Source organism: Emys orbicularis, chromosome 15, assembly GCF_028017835.1.
Source record: "Emys orbicularis isolate rEmyOrb1 chromosome 15, rEmyOrb1.hap1, whole genome shotgun sequence".
NCBI lineage: Eukaryota > Metazoa > Chordata > Testudines > Emydidae > Emys > Emys orbicularis.
In genome coordinates, this window is record NC_088697.1 from 5,522,521 (window position 1) to 5,539,579 (window position 17,059).

The 17,059-nt window shown below is 52.0% G+C and overlaps 1 protein-coding gene across 1 annotated transcript in view; it reads right to left on the reverse strand.

Moving 5' to 3' along the window:
- The window catches only part of LOC135889397 (zinc finger protein 208-like), a 685,678-nt gene that overhangs the window by 142,379 nt on the left and 526,240 nt on the right, over positions 1–17,059 (reverse strand). The window contains 2 exon segments of the mRNA XM_065417266.1: positions 12,456–13,320; positions 16,835–17,058. Of these exon segments, the coding sequence (XP_065273338.1) occupies positions 12,456–13,320; positions 16,835–17,058 (1,089 nt within the window).

Below are 17,059 nucleotides of genomic sequence, written 5' to 3' on the forward strand. Positions count from 1 at the left end.
CGGTTCTGGCGGGACCCAACTGAGAGTGCCAATTTAGGACAAATTGCTCAAACAGGGCAGTTACAGCCCTAGGCTGGGGTTTTTCCACCTCTAAGGCAAACCAAACCAGCCAGACAAGGAGGACTTTGGTCTCACCCCACTGGCTAACCACAAGTCACACAAGCAATTCCCTTAGACACTCCAGTTTCCCAGTATCACCACCAGTGCCACTCATCATGGGGACAAACGGTTATGAAAACCAATGTCCCAGTAAAAGGTTCTCTTGATCCCACAGGACCAAGCCCCAGACCCAGGTCAATGTACAAATTAGATCCTACCCACAAATCACGCTGTTGCCAATCCTTTAGAATCTAAAGGTTTATTCATAAAAGGAAAAAGATAGAGATGAGAGCTAGAATTGGTTAAATGGAATCAATTACATACAGTAATGGCAAAGTTCTTGGTTTAGGCTTGTAGCAGTGATGAAATAAACTGCAGGTTCAAAGTCAAGTCTCTGGAATACATCCCCAGCTGGGATGGGTCATCAGTCTTTTGTTCAGAGCTTCAGTTTGTAGCAAAGTTCCTCCAGAGGTATGAAGCAGAATTGAAGACAAGATGGAGGAGAGGCATCAGCCTTTTATAGTCCTTTCCAGGTGTAAGAACACCTCTTTGTCCTTACTGTGGAAAATTACAGCAAAATGGAGTCTGGAGTCACCTGGGCCAGTCCCTGCATACTTTGCTGAGTTGCAAGGCGTATCTGCCTTCTCTCAATGGGTCAATTGTATAGCTGATGGACCTTAATGGGCCATCAAGCAGGCTAGGCAGAGCTAACACCAACTTGTCTGGGATGTTTCCCAGAAGCATAGCATAAGCTTGAAATACAGACAGTTTAGAGCCAATATTTATAATTTCAACTACAAAATTGATACACACATATAGACAGCATAATCATAACGAGTAAACCTTGTCTTAGACACCTCATTTGACTCCCTTTATGCAAGATTTGGTGCCACTACAGGACTTTGGTTGCAACCGTGTTCTATATGGTCCCAGATTATATCAATAACATCACAAGGGGAGCCTCAGTGCTGGCACACCATTGGCCCAAAGCAAATTCAACTCAGCAGCCTGTAATTAGATTCCTAGTGGAATTAAAATTAGCTCTAAATTCCAGAGTAGAGGAAGGAGAAAATGCAACTGGTATTTCAGGCTCTCAAAAGACACCCATATTATCAAGTACAAATACCTGTCCACAGCCTCTCTCAATTCACTGGGTTTTGGAACCCATGTCCCTTGTCTAGTGAGTAGTACTTAGTTGATGGTGAGTCCCTTTGTCATAAAACAATTCCATTATCCTTGATTCACATAATCAGGGTAACAACACCTTATTCTTCCTGCCCTAATAACAGAGAAACTGGGGATCCCACAGCAGCCAAAGTGACCATTTGGGCTGCTGTAGGCTCATGCTAGGCAGGGTAGGTATGCCTATGCAAACAAGATCAGCCCCTGAAGTTCTTTTCCACAACTTGCCACAATTCACCATCAGATGCAGGGTAGAACTCATCCTGACGCTGCTTACACGTGTATAGTGAAATTTACCATAAAGTACAGTACACATCATATACACTAGAACAGGAGACCTCAACCTATGGCACATGAGCCCTTTTTTTTGATGGCAGGCTGCGGGTCCCGGGCTGCCGCTGAGCCCACGGCCGGCCTGGGGTTCCATTCACTCAGCCATCAGCGGGCTGAGCAGGGCCGTCAGTGGGCTGAGCGGGGCCGGCAGCTGGAACCTCAGCCCGCTGCCAGCCGGGGACCTAGTCGCCAGCTCCGCTCAGCCTCCTCCCGGCCTGGGTGAATGGAACCCCAGACCGTTCACCCAGGCCAGCAGGAGGCTGAGCGGAGCCGGTGGCTGGGACCCCGGCTGGCAGAAGTGGGTGGACAGAACCCCTGGCTGGCAGTGGGCTGAGCAACTCATCCCGCTGCTGGCCCCTGGCCAGCCTCCTGCCGGGGTCGCAGCCGCCGGCCCCTGGCCAGCCTCCTGCCGGCCTGGTTGAATGGAACCCCAGACCATCAGTGGGCTGAGCGGGGCTGGCGGCCAGGACCCCAGACCAGCAGCGGGCTGAGCTGCTCAGCCCGCTGCCGGTCTGGGGTTCTGTCCACCAGTTCCTGGCAGCCGGGATCCCGGCCACTGGCCCCGCTCAGCCTGCTGCCAGCCTGGGGTTCCATTCACCCAGGCCGGCAGGAGGCTGAAAGGAACCCGACTGGCAGCGGGCTGAGGTCCCAGCTGCTGGCCCCACTCAGCCTGCTGCTGGCCCTGAGTGGGCTGAGCAGGGCCGACGGCTGGGACCCCAGCTGGCAGGAGCTGGTGGACGGAACCCCAGACCGTCAGCGGGCTGAGCGGGACCGGCAGCCAGGACCTCAGACCAGCAGCGGGCAGAGCTGCTCAGCCCACTGCCAATCTGGGGTTCTGTCCACCCACTCCTGCCAGCCGGGGTCCCAGCCGCTGGCCCCGCTCAGCCCGCCGCCGGCCCCACTCAGCCCGCTGCCAGCCTGGGGTTCCAGTCACCCAGGCCAGCAGGAGGCTGAGAGGAGCCGGTGGCTTGGATCCCAGCTGGCAGTGGGCTGAGGTCCCAGTCGCTGGCCCCACTCAGCCTGCTGCTGGCCCTGAGCAGGCTAAGGGGGGCCGGCGTCTGGGACCCCAGTTGGCAGCGGGCTGAGCAGGACCGGCAGCTGGGACCCCAGCTTGCAGCGGGTGAGGTTCCAGCCCCGCTCAGCCCACTGCCGGTCTTGGGTTCCTGCCGCTGGCCCCACTGAGCCCGCTGCCGGTCTGGGGTTCTGGCCGCCGGCCCCTTACCAGCCGGGGTCTAGGCTGCCGGCCCTGCTCAGCCTCCTGCCAATCTAGGTGAACGGGCAAGAACCTGGAGCATGGTCCCCTTAAAAGTGAGAGTCGCCACTTAACCAGGACAAGAAGAACTTGACTCAAGCCAGGCTCATTCTCTACTTTGACTCTGCCTCCCCAAGAGGAACACTCCTAACCCACAGCCCTGCAGCAGCAGATCCTACAGCCCGTTGGAGCCAGCCCCCCTACGCCTGGAGTCAGGAAGCTGGGGTCAGAGGCCACTTACGTCGAAGTCAGGGAGGGTGATGGTGGATGTGAGCAGGGCCGCGCTGCTCCTAATGGCCCTGGCTCTCTCTCGTGACACTCTGGACACAATCCAGTAGTTAATATGCTGTGGGGAAAGGAGGCAGCTCAGGATGAATGGGCGGGTGCATGTGTTGTGCTAATGAGCCCCTCCTCATCCCCAGGGGGCTGAGACATTGTGCGCAGGGTGGAATATCTGATTCATTGATTGCAGAGCTTTAGAAGGTGATTGTTGCCCCCAGGACGATGTTTGTATCCTGCAGGTCACAACTTGTCATTGTCTCTCTAGATTGGGACAATGCTCGGTGTCGGGGCTGGTCCCATCCTCCCTGAACTCCTGATTCCTGAACAGCTCACCAGGAAGGAGACAGACCCCACCCCCCTCCCTGGCTCTCAAGTCCTTGGTTGGGTGAAGGGACTGAGTGTGAGCACAATCCCCCCAGGAATCTCGGGGCCCATTAGAGACAAGGGCTGATTCTCTGGGGCCCTCCTGTTTCTCTAGGAATGAGCCTGTGGCTCTTCTCTGAGGACCATCTTCTGGATCTCACAGGAGGGGTTCAGACTCTCACTCCCCAAGCCAGCCAGGGGCCCCACCATGGTTAGTGCTCAACAGAACCAGGCAGAGCTCTGGCTTGAACTCCCAGCTCCTTCCTCTGTCCTTCAAGGAGGAAGGGCCTGACACTGCATTGCACTGGCTGCCCTGACCAAGGATGGCCCACTGGGAGCCCAGCTAGGAGGATAGACTGGAAATGGATCTAAGAGTTAGGGTAAAATTGCCCCCATCCCTCTCATTGGGCTCACCTCCAAGATGTAGTGGAGCTTGTTGGTGTCTGGGGACTTTGCCAGCAGGTTCCCCAGCATGGCATCCAGGACGTCTGGCAAGACCCTATGCAGATCCTGCAAAGCAAGGGAGAGCCATGGGTCAGAATTAGGGAAACTGGGGCTACACCTGCCACAGGATGGGAAGAGGGGTCTCTGGGAAGCACTGGTGAGACCCCCAAACACGTATCCTGGCCTCTCTCATTCTCATCCCACTGCAGGCAATTAGCAAGGATTCATGGCAGGATGAGAGCTGGCTCCCCAATCCATGATTTAGCTGATCTACCTGGACTTGGGTGGTGTCCGTCTGCGTGCCCAGGGTGAAGACTGCGTGCAGGGCAGCTCAGAGGAGGTGGATCTCCAGCTCCAGGGCAGGTGTCATGGTGCTGGCAAGAGAGAGGAGCCAGTATTAGACTGTGCAGTGCGGGGGTGGAACTGGCACCAACACGGACGTGAAAGTGCAGGGAAATAGGCAGAGGATGGCGAGAATGGAAACTGAGGCACCGAGCCAGGGAATGATAAGGCCAAGGTTTCCCAGACAGACAGTGGCAGGGCAGGAATGGTGCCTGTTCCCTGGATCCTGCTCCCCCTCCTGTACCTGATCCTGGGAGTCAGCCTCTCCCCAAAGCCATTGCAATGTTACTGGAGTGAAAAGAACAGAGCAGCCAGGAGAGGGAGTGAATCTTCCTGCCACCTCTGCCAGAGGAGCCACCCTTGGGAGGTGACCTGGGAGTGGGAAGGGCAATGACTCCCAGCCACGGGCCTGAGCAGCATCGGGATTAGGGGAACCGGGCAAGAGGGTCCCTCGGTACCTGAGGTTGGCCACAGCAATCAGGCAGTTGGCCAGGACGGCACCGGGTGGAGAGTTATCAGGCAGCTCCTCAGTGAGCTCCTGTGAGACCGAAAGGAGACAAAGGAGCATGTGAGATTTGGGCCTCGCTGACACTTCCCAAGGAGGAGATTACACAGCCAGCACCCCACACAGCCAGCAGGATCCCCCCAGCTGCCTCCCACTCCTCCAATTCCTGCCCACTAGTTCTCCTGTCGAATTCTCCCCAATCTTCAGCCCCAGCAATCCCTGCCCTCAGCTGCCCTCCAGCACCAGCCATCCCCCAACCATCGGACCGAGGAGACCCCTGCCCCTCCCGTGTCTCTTGTCCACCCTCCAGCTGCCGGGCACTGTGTCTCGCTCACCACAATCCTTTCCGCCACAGCCGCCTTGCAGCAGTGCGGCTCCAGTGTGTCCTGCCCTCTCTGCTGTGCAGCAAGACACACGGGGCGGATGGCGTGCAGGAACATGAGCTGCTGGGCCTCATCCTGTGCCCACCAGGAGTGGGGTTAGGGGAGAGAGAGCCAGTTAGCCAGGGACCTCCCTGCCCCAGTCACACCAGCTGCAGGACTTAGGCCTGAATGGGGGATAGTGGGGACCTGCCTATTGCCCAAATCACCCACAACTCCTACACAAGCAAGGTCAGGAACAGGGACAGTGCCTGTGGGGGGAGGAGACCCCGGCTGGTGTGTGACAAACACCCCCAACTTGGGGGTCCCAGATCATGGAGGAGAAAGGTCCCCATTAGGGGTGGTGGCTCATGAGGGCCAAGACCCTTTGCAGGGGGTTGGGATGCTGGGAAGGAGCAGGACAATCTCGGTTCCAGCACAGCTGGGGAACATTTGTACCTTTTTTCAGCCCTGGAACTGCTCTCGGATGTTTTTGAGAGCAGTCTCCTTTGTTACCAAGTCCACCCATTCCTCCTTCTCCTCCTCCTCCTCCTTGTCCCTGGCGGACCCTGCACCAGGGAGAGAAGGGGACAGGGTGACTCCTGCTGCCACTAGAGGGAAGGACAGGGGCATGATGGGACAATGTGCCCCCTTCCCACCTCCAGGACATAGGGCAGATCGGGCCTCACACTCCCCACTCTCAGTGATGTCAGCCCCCAACTCCTTCAGGAGCCCATAGCAAAGAGACCCCCCCCCCCACTGTCCTGGTCCCTGAGAGGTGCCTCCCCCCCCCCCGCACCCAATGGAGCACCAAGGACCAAAGTGGCAGCATCTAGTGTCAGTGGGGTTCACGTGGCTCAGGCCAGACACCTCAGTTGGGGACCTGCCCCCATAGCTCTGCTCGAGGGCCTGGGCCCAGGGTGTTCACAGCCCCCTCCTCACCCCTCCCTGAGCCCAGCCTGGCTCCTCCTTGAACAAAGCAGAAGCATCCATCGGCCACGCTGCTGTCCGAGTCGCAGGCGCTGCTGCTGTCCCATGGGGAGTGGGCCGACCTGCTGGTGCTGGGAGAGGGATCCTCCACCTCCTGCCCTGGGAAGGCTGGAAGGTCCTCACTGACCGGGCAGGGTGATGCCTCCTGCTGGAAATCGGGGCTGGGCTCCTGGGGCCGCTGCTGCCCACACAACAAGCCCTGGAGCCAACCTGCCCAGTTCCGCTCCTGGGCTGGGTCCTGCCTGCCCAGCTGCATCCTGGCCCAGCTCCATTTTGGCCTGGCCGGTGCCTCTCCCACCTCGGCGCCTGCGCCGGGAGCAGGTTTCCTCTTCCAGAAGGCTAGGCACTTCCACCTCCTGGCCCGGCTGGGAGCTCCTTCCCTGTCAGTGGGGACGGAGGGGCCGCTCCACTCCTGGGGAAGATGGCAGCTGCTTCCCTCAGGCTCTGGGGCCACCTGCAGAGCCTTCTTCCTTAACATCCTCAGGAGCCTGGCCATCCTGGAACCGAGCGGGGAGCAGGCGAGAGTCTAGGATCAAGGCAACCTCTCACTAACCAGCCTTTTTGGTCCCTCCCCATCCTTGCCCCAGCCAGAGCAGCTCCTCCTCCCCCCACAGGGGTGCAGGGAGGGCAAGCTACACACACTGGCAGGAGATCATTGCATGATCTGCTCCCTCCCAATGTTCCCCCTCGTCATCCCTGGGGCTGCAAGAACCGGGGAGTCTCATCCTTTTCGAGCACCGGGGTCAGTCACAAAGACCATCGGTCACTTTGGACAAGCAGCTCCCTCCTGCCAGCGCAGGACACACTCACACTCCCCCCCCCCCCCCAGCCCAGGCTAGAGAAGGAACAGAACCCAGGAGTCCGGACTTCTCCTGGGAAACCATTCCCCACTTCAAAGTCCCTAGGCAGAGCAAGGCCAGGGCCCCCTCGGTTCCCATTGATTTCCATGCTCGGCAGCTCACCGGGTCTGGCCCAGCTCAGAGACTCTCAGCCTGGGGAACAGTCTCCCACAAGGGAAGGGCTGGGAGCCCCATTGCTGGGACCTTGCGAAACACACTGGAGACGGCTCTGGAGAAGCCCCTCCCCGGTCTGAGAGCAAGGGGCTCCTGGGGCCGGTTTGCAAATCCAATCGCCTTTGGGAGAGATTCTCTCCCCCTCTTTCTGCCTCTCCCCAGACAGACAGGGAATGCCACAGAGGAACCCTAATACTACTCACTTGCTCTGGTGATGGAGCAATGGATGGAGGATGTTCAGTGTCGTCCCTCGCCCTTCTCCTCACTCTCCAAGCCCAAGGCAGGCTGGAGAGGGGGGTGGTGACCTGAGGAGTTACCGTGCCCAGCCAGCAGGCAGAGTGATGACACTGGGCGATCGGCTGGCTGTGAAAACAAGAGTCTGTTGTATTGCCAAGGGAAAGAGAAACTCGGCCAGCAGCAGGGGGTGCAGAACACAGCCCTAGTGTGGGGGTGACAGCCCCTCCAGGATCCTGACATCCCAGCACTTTACACACCTTCCTGGAGTCTCCCAACCTCGCTGGGCTGTCGGGACTGCGACCCCAACCCTACTGATGAGAACCAGGCCTGGGGAGGGGAATCTACTGGCTCAGGGTCACACCAAGTGTCAGAAGTATGAAGGGACCCAGCAGTCCTTCTTTCCAGGCCCCTTCGCTAACCACTGCTTCACACTCCCTCCCACAGCTGGCAATTACAAGCAGGCCCTCATGTCCGCTCCCCCTGCCTCTGAGAGGGAGTGTGCTCCGCTGGAGTGACCGGACCAGGGGATTGGGAGTCAGGACTCCTGAGTTCCATTGCTGGGTTTCCTATTGGTTCCATTGCTGGTTGTTTTCCTTTTCCTGTGGGACTTTGCACAAGTTGCTCCCCCCTCTAGGGTGTTTTGAATTCCAATTCTGTGCTCCAAAGTGCTTGGTGTCATTTGCAAATTTTAGAAGCATACTCTCCACTCCATTTTCCAAATCATTAATGAAAATATTGAATAGTACCAGACCCCGGACTGATCCCTGCCGGACCCACTCAGTACACCCTCTCCGTTGGACAGCCAAACATGGAGAAGGGCTCTTGGAGTCTGGGCTTTCAACCAGCTCTGCACCCACATTACACTAATTGCATCTAGACCACATTTCCCTTGTTTGCTTGTGAGAATGTCCTACGGGACTGTGTCAAAAGCCTTAGTAACACCAAGATAGATCACATCTACTGTTTACCCACCTCCACTAGGCCCGGAACCCTGCCAAAGAAGGAAATAGGATTGGTTTGGAATGATTTGTTCTTGACAAATCCATGCTCACTCGTCCTAAGAACCAAATTATCCTGTAGGTGCTGCTGACCAACTGATTGTTTAATAGTGTATTCCAGTATCTCTCCAGCTATGGAGTGAGGCTAGCTAGTCTGTAAGTCCCAGGGTTCTCTTTGTTCCCCTTTTAAAGATAGGTCCTGTCTTGTTCATGGATGGGAAGATGTTCTTTTTCAGGGATCTCAGATGAGAACTGGGGCACAGCAACGGATTTGTTAAGGCCTCAAAAATGGAGGCAGGAACCTCTTCTCTCCTGCTGGCAAGAACCCCAGGTACCTAAAAGACAGAGACTCACATCCCTGAATGGGCTTTAAAAAAGGCAATGGTTAAAAAGTTTGGCCCTGACCATTTCTTGTTTCCGCAGACTAGACATTTTAGCAAACTTTAGAATTCCTTGGTGCTAAACACCGAGAAATTCCCCTATCTCACTCAGGCTCACGACTGCCCAGAGTTCAAGAATTGTCCCTGTTCCCATTGGACAGATGGGGAGGAACCTGAGGTACAGAGAAGGGAAGTGACCTACCTAAGGTCCTACACAGCAAGGCAGTGGCAGAGCCAGAAAGAGAAGCCACCAGTCCTGACCTGTTCTAACAGACAGCAACCCCCCGCAGAGGCAGGGATCGAGCCCAGGAATCGAGATGGCGGGGAAATGTCATTGAAACCATTTCAGTCAGAAAATCCCATTCAGACTAAACCAGTTTGTTTCTTGAAATCATAACAAATGGGATGAAAGTTCTTTGCAAAACTATTTTGTTGCAAAACAAAAGCATCTCCTGTTTGTCACAGTGTGTTAAATTGTCTCATCGCACACAAAGAGGAGACACTTAGATCTCGAAAATTAGACAAGATGCTTCAGTCTGAGCTAAGTCGTTGCTGCTCTTAATTTCAAAATTAAAAAATACAAATAAAATAGAATATTTCAGCTATTCTATTATGTCATAATCTGATCGGAGTAAATGTGATAGGACACCTCATATTATGCACTACTCCTAGTGACACTCTCCAATGGATCCCTATCCTCCACCCACCATGAGGTAAGTAGGAGCGGATCATTATTATCCCTACTTGAAAGAGGGAGAAGCTAGGGCTGAGAAAGGAGAATTGATTTGTCTTAGGTCACACAGCCAGCCAGTGGCAGAGTTGGGAATAGGACGCAAGAGCCCTGATTTTCAAACTAACCATCGGATCTTGAATTTCATACATTGAATGACCTGAGTAAAGTGCTCTCAGATGAGCTCCAGACCAACAACAGTGCACAGTAATTATTCAGCAAGTATTTTAGGAGAACTGAAATGTTAGAGAGAATCATGAACTGCTCACAGACCATTAATGCAGAGAAGCAGCAAAATTTGTCAAACATATGACTGGTTATGACTTATTTACTTGGTCTTAAAAGAGAACAAGGACCTGAGTCTCCTCCCTGTCAATAACCCCCTGCTCAGCCAATCAGGGTAGAGAATGAGGACGGGAGACTGAGGGTTCTCACCAGAGAGCCCAAAGGATGGCCCAGCTCACTGGTGGGGATCACTGCCCGAGCACTATTTCAGCCCCACATTTTTGGGTGGACCTCCCACAGTGGGAGCTGCAGAGCACTCCCCCACAACACACACACACTTCCTGGTGTTGGGAGGGGAACAGGAGAAAGGACAAAAGAAGCAAGAGACGAAGAGAAAGGAGGGAGGGATGGATGGAGGAAAAGGTGAAACAAAAAGGACAAACCCTAATGTCCCCAGTGATTCTAAGGGACAAAATCCCAGGTGCAGAATAAAATTCTGCCTCCTTAAACTCGTGTTTTCCATGCCTAGAATTCAACTGTCACCAGATGGATCAGACTGAACAGGTTTCAAACCTCAAGGAGGCTCTTACCTTCTAAACAGGGATGGCTGTTTTCTAGTAAAATCAGGAAAAGGAAAGAAGAAAACTCAAAAGAGGTTCCTCCTCACGCTCACGTACGTGAACCCGAATACTCTCTCAGTCCTCAAAGACAGACCTTGAGAAGGAGACTTGCTGAAGCAAAGCCACAGGGGTCTCTGAGGTTTCCATGGCCCCTCGCCCCTGTCCTGTCTGGCTGATGTCAGCATCTCTCTGTGAGGTCATCACCTCTCCACCACCTTTGACCAATAGTCTGAGGTCCTGCAAAAGGCCTTTCTGATGTCACTGCCACACCCCTCCCTTGCTGTGCTAATGTCCTGCCCCTGGCCAGGCACTTTGGAGGTTTGAGCTACTCCATGTGGATGACCCCACTCAAGGAGCGTTCATTCTAGGAAGCAAGCTGGCTAGACAGTAAAACATCAGACGCTGCTCCCAATGCTACACTCAGTTTTTCAGAAGTTAGTCAACTTTATGGCCAGAAGAGACCATTAGAGCATCTAATCTGACCCCCTGCATATCACAGGCCTCCTGTATGACACAATAGCTACTTTTGGGGCAAACACATTCCAGAAAGGCATCTAGTCTTCATTAAATGACATCAGATGGAGAATCCACCACTTTCCTTGGTAGCTTGTTCCTGTGGTGAATCATCCTCACTGTTGACTACTTGTGCCTTATTTGTAATATGAATCCTTGGTCTGGCTCCCAGCCCCTCTCCAAGGGTTGCAGCTGTCTGGAGGTGCCTGCCTTCCACGCCTTCCTCCTTCATTCAACAGTGCAATTGCTTACAAAGTGGGGGGAAAGATCTTATTCTACTTCTAGCAAAAAGACATTTTTCTTTTACCTTAATTATACTACCTTAGGGGCCCGCTATAACATATTACCAAGGTTCAATACAAAGTAATATACAAGTTATACAAAAATGCATAATGCAGAGATTTATCTATAACTGCATTGATTGACTGCTGTGTGCAGTAATATAGTGACCCCTGGGTCTTTGAATGAGACTTTATACTTGGGGGGGGGCGAGGGGCAAGTCGGGGGGGCGAGGGGTGAGTCGGAGGCGGGCAGGTGGGCAAAGAGGGGAGCAGTGAGCCAGCAGGGGTTCTAGGGGCGGGCACGGGGGTTTCTGGCAGGGGAGGGAGGAGGTGAAAAGAGGTGAGTGGTGGGTGGGGGACTGACTAGGAGGGATGCAGCAAGCCAGCGGGGGGCTAGGGGGTGAAGAGGGGTGTGATGGTGGGGCCGAGCGGGGAGGGGGCGGGTCCTATTTTACTGCTGTGATCTGGTCACCCTATGCGTGCCGTTTCTTTCCCCCCTCTACACGCTTCCACACACTGTCAGTGCCTTGCTAGTGTGCCATGCACCGTGAGAGATCTCTTCTCTTTGTGTGTGACTGTGAGTGTTTCCCTTGTATGTGAATTTATTCAACAAAATCTTGAGCTTCGTAATGGATACCATGAGTGAAAAGAAAAAGAGAAAAAGAGAATCAGAGCACAGCGTTTTCAACACTGAATGGACGAATAAATACTTACATACTGAGAATGATACAAGAATCTTATCGAAGTTGCACTGAAAACGTTCAGCATTTTTGGAAGCACTTACATATGTGAACATTTTCCATCACAAACATGAATAAAAACAAGCAACGTTCTTCTCTGACTGACGACCATTTGGAAAACATTATGAAAATATCCACTTCAAATATGACCCCCGAATACGACAAGCTTGTTGCCGAAAAGAGATGTACTATCTCTCATTAAATTTGCATGTAATTATGAAAAGTACAAATGTTTTCTTTCAACGAAACAGGTGTTTTTCATTTTTACATGATTCATAAATTTTTTTTAAAAACTGTTTGCTTTAATTGAAAAATACTTAATAAAGTATCACACACACACACCCCTCAACCTTCCTTTTCGGCCCACAGCTGTTTCAGTGGGGCAGCGCTCCGGAAGGAGGGTTTGTTTCCGCGGGGCTGGGCAGTGCTGGGGGGGAGTGTTTCCATAGGGCTGGGCGGCACTGGCGGTGTTTCCACGGGGCCAGGCAGTTTCGGTCCTCAGTTGTTTTCTTTGGAGCAATATGCCCCTTGCCGCTTTACGAGTTGTGCAGGCCTGATGTATAGGGCGTCTCTCCTGTGTGCATTCTCTGATGTCTGATAAGGTCTGAGCTCCGACTGAAGCTTTTCCCGCACTCAGAGCATGTGTAGCGCGTCGCTCCTGTGTGGATTCTCTGATGTGTGTTAAGGGTAGAGCTCTGACTGAAGCTTTTCCCACACTCAGAGCATGCGTAGGGCTTCTCCCCTGTGTGGATTCTCTGATGTCTGATCAGGTATGAGCTCCAACTGAAGCTTTTCCCGCACTCAGAACATGTGTAGGGCATCTCACCTGTGTGGATTCTCTGATGTGTGATCAGGGCAGAGATGTGACTGAAGCTTTTCCCACACTCACAGCATATGTAGCGCGTCTCTCCTGTGTGGATTCTACGATGTGTGATAAGGTGTGAGCGCCGATTGAAGCTTTTCCCACACTCAGAGCATGTGTAGGGCTTCTCCCCTGTGTGGATTATCTGATGTCTGATAAGGTTTGAGCTCCTATTGAACCTTTTCCCACACTGAGAGCACATGTAGGGCGTCTCACCTGTATGGATTCTACAATGTCTGATAAGGTGTGAGCAGTCATTGAAGCTTTTCCCGCACTCAGAGCATATGTAGGGCGTCTCACCTGTGTGGATTCTACGATGTGTCATAAGGTTTGAGCGCTGATTGAAGCTTTTACCACACTCAGAGCATGTGTAGGGCGTCTCTCCTGTGTGGATTCTCTGATGTGTGATAAGGTCTGAGTTCCCACTGAAGCTTTTCCTGCACTCAGAGCATGTGTAGGGCATCTCTCCTATGTGAATTTTCTGATGTCTGATAAGGTTTGAGCTCCTATTGAACCTTTTCCCACACTCAGAACATGTGTAGGGCATCTCCCCTGTGTGGATTGTCTGATGTGTGATAAGGGCAGAGCTCCGATTGAAGCTTTTCCTGCATTCATGGCACGTGTAGCGTGTCTCTTCCAAGTTGATTCTGTCACGTGTTATAAGGTCTGAGTGGCTACTGAAGTTTTCCTCTGGCCTCTCTTGAGTGTCACAAGAATTGGCTTTTTCTTGGAGTGCACAACTTCTGGAAACATTCCCTTTGGATTTTCTTGATAATGTTCCATGTGGTTCTACTTGCTCAGCATCTTCCTGCTGGGGTTTCTGCTCCTCATTCTCACTCACCATCCCATCACCTGATGGGAGACAGAGAGAATCCAGACATCGGTCACTCCCTGCGCCAGAAAGAAAGGAAATTTCAGAGAGAGGAATGGAAAAAGGGATGAACAAACCAAAATATGGGTGGGAGCGATCAAACCTATCAGGAGCTGATTTTCCCCAAACCCTTCCACAGAAGAGAGAGGAAGGGATCAGTCTTGGTCCGCATCTCACCAGAACACTCAGGGGAAAGCGATATCGGGAAGGGACCTGCTGCCAGTTGTCAGTCAGAATAGGAGGGAAGCCATGAGTGACATCTGCCATAATGATTACACATCTGCACGGAACAATCCGGAACTTGGAGAGCTCACAGGGTCTTTATAGGGCATCCCAAATGTTTCCTGCATTCCCAAACAGTTTTTGAGTTGGTTTAACCAATTCCTCACCTGTGAAGGCAGCTCTCGGGAGCACTTCTTTCTCAGAGCCCTGGAGGTCCAGGACCCATGGCTCTTCCCCTCGTTCCAGTTGCAGGATCACATCAGGTTTGGAAATTGGAAACCCTACTCCAGGCAAAGAAAACAAGGGAGGTCAGTGGAATTTGTGGGATACTTGTCACAAAGAATATTCCATGGTTTTAACCCCAGCTCATTTTAACGCAGTAACATCCCAAGACCATCTTCCTTGGCTCAAAGTGGCAGGAGAGTTATTATTATTATAAATCATATGCATTACCTTAGTGCCTAAGGACCAACTAACAGTGGGTCCCCATTGTGTTAGGCAAAGTACAAAGAATAATAGATGGCCCATGCCCTGAAGAATTTACAATCTAAATAGACAAGACAGACACAGAATGGGGGAAGGGGTAGAACCCACTGTTAGAATGGAGATATTCAGGCCTGCCTGTAAAGCCTATACTTTAAGAACTTAGGTGTATTTCTATCACTTAGCTATTACAGGGGTATAAAAACAAAGAATCAAAATCACAGTCTGCCTGTGTATGGGCCTTCTCTCACTAGGATAGTCTGAGGCCTTGTTCTTAGGCTAAGGCCTTTGGCGAAGCAGCAGGGGCAGCCATAAGCTGGGAAGCGAAGGGTCACATCCTCACATCCCAAACCAGTCACACTGAAATAAGGTGGTGTTGGGCTGTTAGGAAGACGATCCTGTCCGTACAGAACCCATTACCACCAGATAAAGAAACAGATCTTAAGATGGTTAAAGAAAACTTAGTTTGATAGCATCCTGTCTGGCAAGAAAGCACTTATCAGTGGTTGTGGTTTGAAACTCATTTCTGTATTGTTTTATCTTGATGGCCACCACTTTTCATTGTTAATCAGTCTGGTTCTCTAATTGTTTCTCTCTGCTGTATAATTAATTTTGCTAGGCGTAAGTTAATTAGGGTAGTGGGATATAATTGGTTAGAGAATTATGTTACAATATGTTAGAATTGGTTAGTTACAATGATTGGTTAAGGTATAGCTGAGAATATTACTCTATAAACTGAGTCAAACAGGAGGGGGAAAAGGAAATTGGAATGATAGAATATCAGGGTTGGAAGGGACCTCAGGAGGTCATCTAGTCCAAGCCCCTGCTCAAAGCAGGACCAATCTGCAACTAAATCATCCCAGCCAGGGCTTTGTCAAGCCTGACCTTAAAAACCTCTAAGGAAGGAGATTCCACCACCTCCCTAGGTAACCCATTCCAGTGCTTCACCACCCTCCTAGTGAAATAGTGTTTCCTAATATCCAATCTAAACCTCCCCCACTGCAACTTGAAACCATTACTCCTTGTTCTGTCATCTGCTACCACTGAGAACAGTCTAGATCCACCCTCTTTGGAACCCCCCTTCAGGTAGTTGAAAGCAGCTATCAAATCCCCCCTCATTCTTCTCTTCTGCAGACTAAATAATCCCAGTTCCCTCAGCCTCTCCTCAGAAGTCATGTGTTCCAGTCCCCTAATCATTTTTGTTGCCCTCCACTGGATGCTTTCCAATTTTTCCACATCCTTCTTGTAGTGTTGGACCCCAAACTGGACACAGTACTCCAGATGAGGCCCCACCAATGTTGAATGTTTGTTAAGGGGGGGAACGGGAACAGGGATACAGGCAAGGCTCTGCGGCATCAGAGCTGGGAAGGGGGACATGGGGTAAATGCTCTGTGTCATCAGAGCTGGGAAACACTGGAGAACAGACTGTTTCGGCGTATCGAGATAAGCCCAACTGGTGTGAAGGCCTTTGGAATACATAATCTTATAGGTGTAAAAATTGTACAGGCTATACTACCACCCTATGACATCATAAACAAAGTGCCCATTTGTGCCCGGGTAGCGGCCCTGCTATGGGAGGGAGGAATGCAGCACGGACTCAGGGTCGGTGGCCAGGGTCGCTGTGCATAGAGATGGGGAGGTTATATGGGGAGGGGGTAATGAATGGGAGATGGAGGTCAAGAGTTAAAATAATAATATTTGGGGGGGAAATGTATAATGAAGTGAAACTGAACAGAAATAGTACTGGAGTGTAGGCTCTAAAGTAACAAGGCTTCGGTAGGGATATGGGGTTAAAGGTCTGGGATGCCCCCCAGCTCTAGATCCCCAAACCTCTCCTCCCTCCCACTGACCCACCCAGCCCACTACCTGGGTGCCCTTACTCCACACTCCCCTCCCCTTCTTCCCATTACTCTCAGTCGTCACCACCTCCCGGTACCTTGGCAACTTCTTGTATTCTCTCCTTGTCTCTCACTACCTCATCCCTCCCTGATGGTTCTTAGTTCTAACCCTGCATACACCCTCCTCATATTCTGGCACCCCAGAATTATCTCCTCCCCCTTCTCCTCCCCTCCCACAGCTCTGTTCTCCCTTCACCCATGGGTTCCTGAATAGCAACATTATACGCTCTCCTTTCAAAAGAGCTCAACTGACTGTCACGCAAGCCATGCATGAGTCATACACCTATTTACTCAATTTAGAATTCTACAGGCAGCATATTTTCCTCTCTCCCCCACCTGGAGCTGATGAACATTCCTGGCAGGAGGGACACATGCTCCTACAACTCAAAAGGAAAGGAGTTGATAGAAAAGATCACAGGACTGACCCCAAAGAAGGGTGAGCTGCAAAAGGCAGAATCAGGCAACTCATCTGGGGTGTGGAGAAACCACGGTGAAGATGGTGCAAAGATCACTATGTGGGAATTAGCAAATGTGATTAAAAACAAAAAAATCTTTGGCCAGCCCTAGTCAAGGCATTTATTATAGTTCTCTCTCATGTGGATTTTCTGATGTTTAATAAGGCTTGAGCTCTGATTGAAATTTTTCCCACACTCAGAGCATCCATAAGGTTTCTCATCCATGTGGATTCTCTGATGTGTGGTAAGATGTGAGCTATAACCGAAGCTTTTCCCACACTCAGAGCATGTGTAGGGCGTCTCTCCTGCGTGGATATGCTGATGTGAGATGAAGGCTGAGCTATAACTGAAGCGTTTCCCACACTCAGAGCATGTGCAGT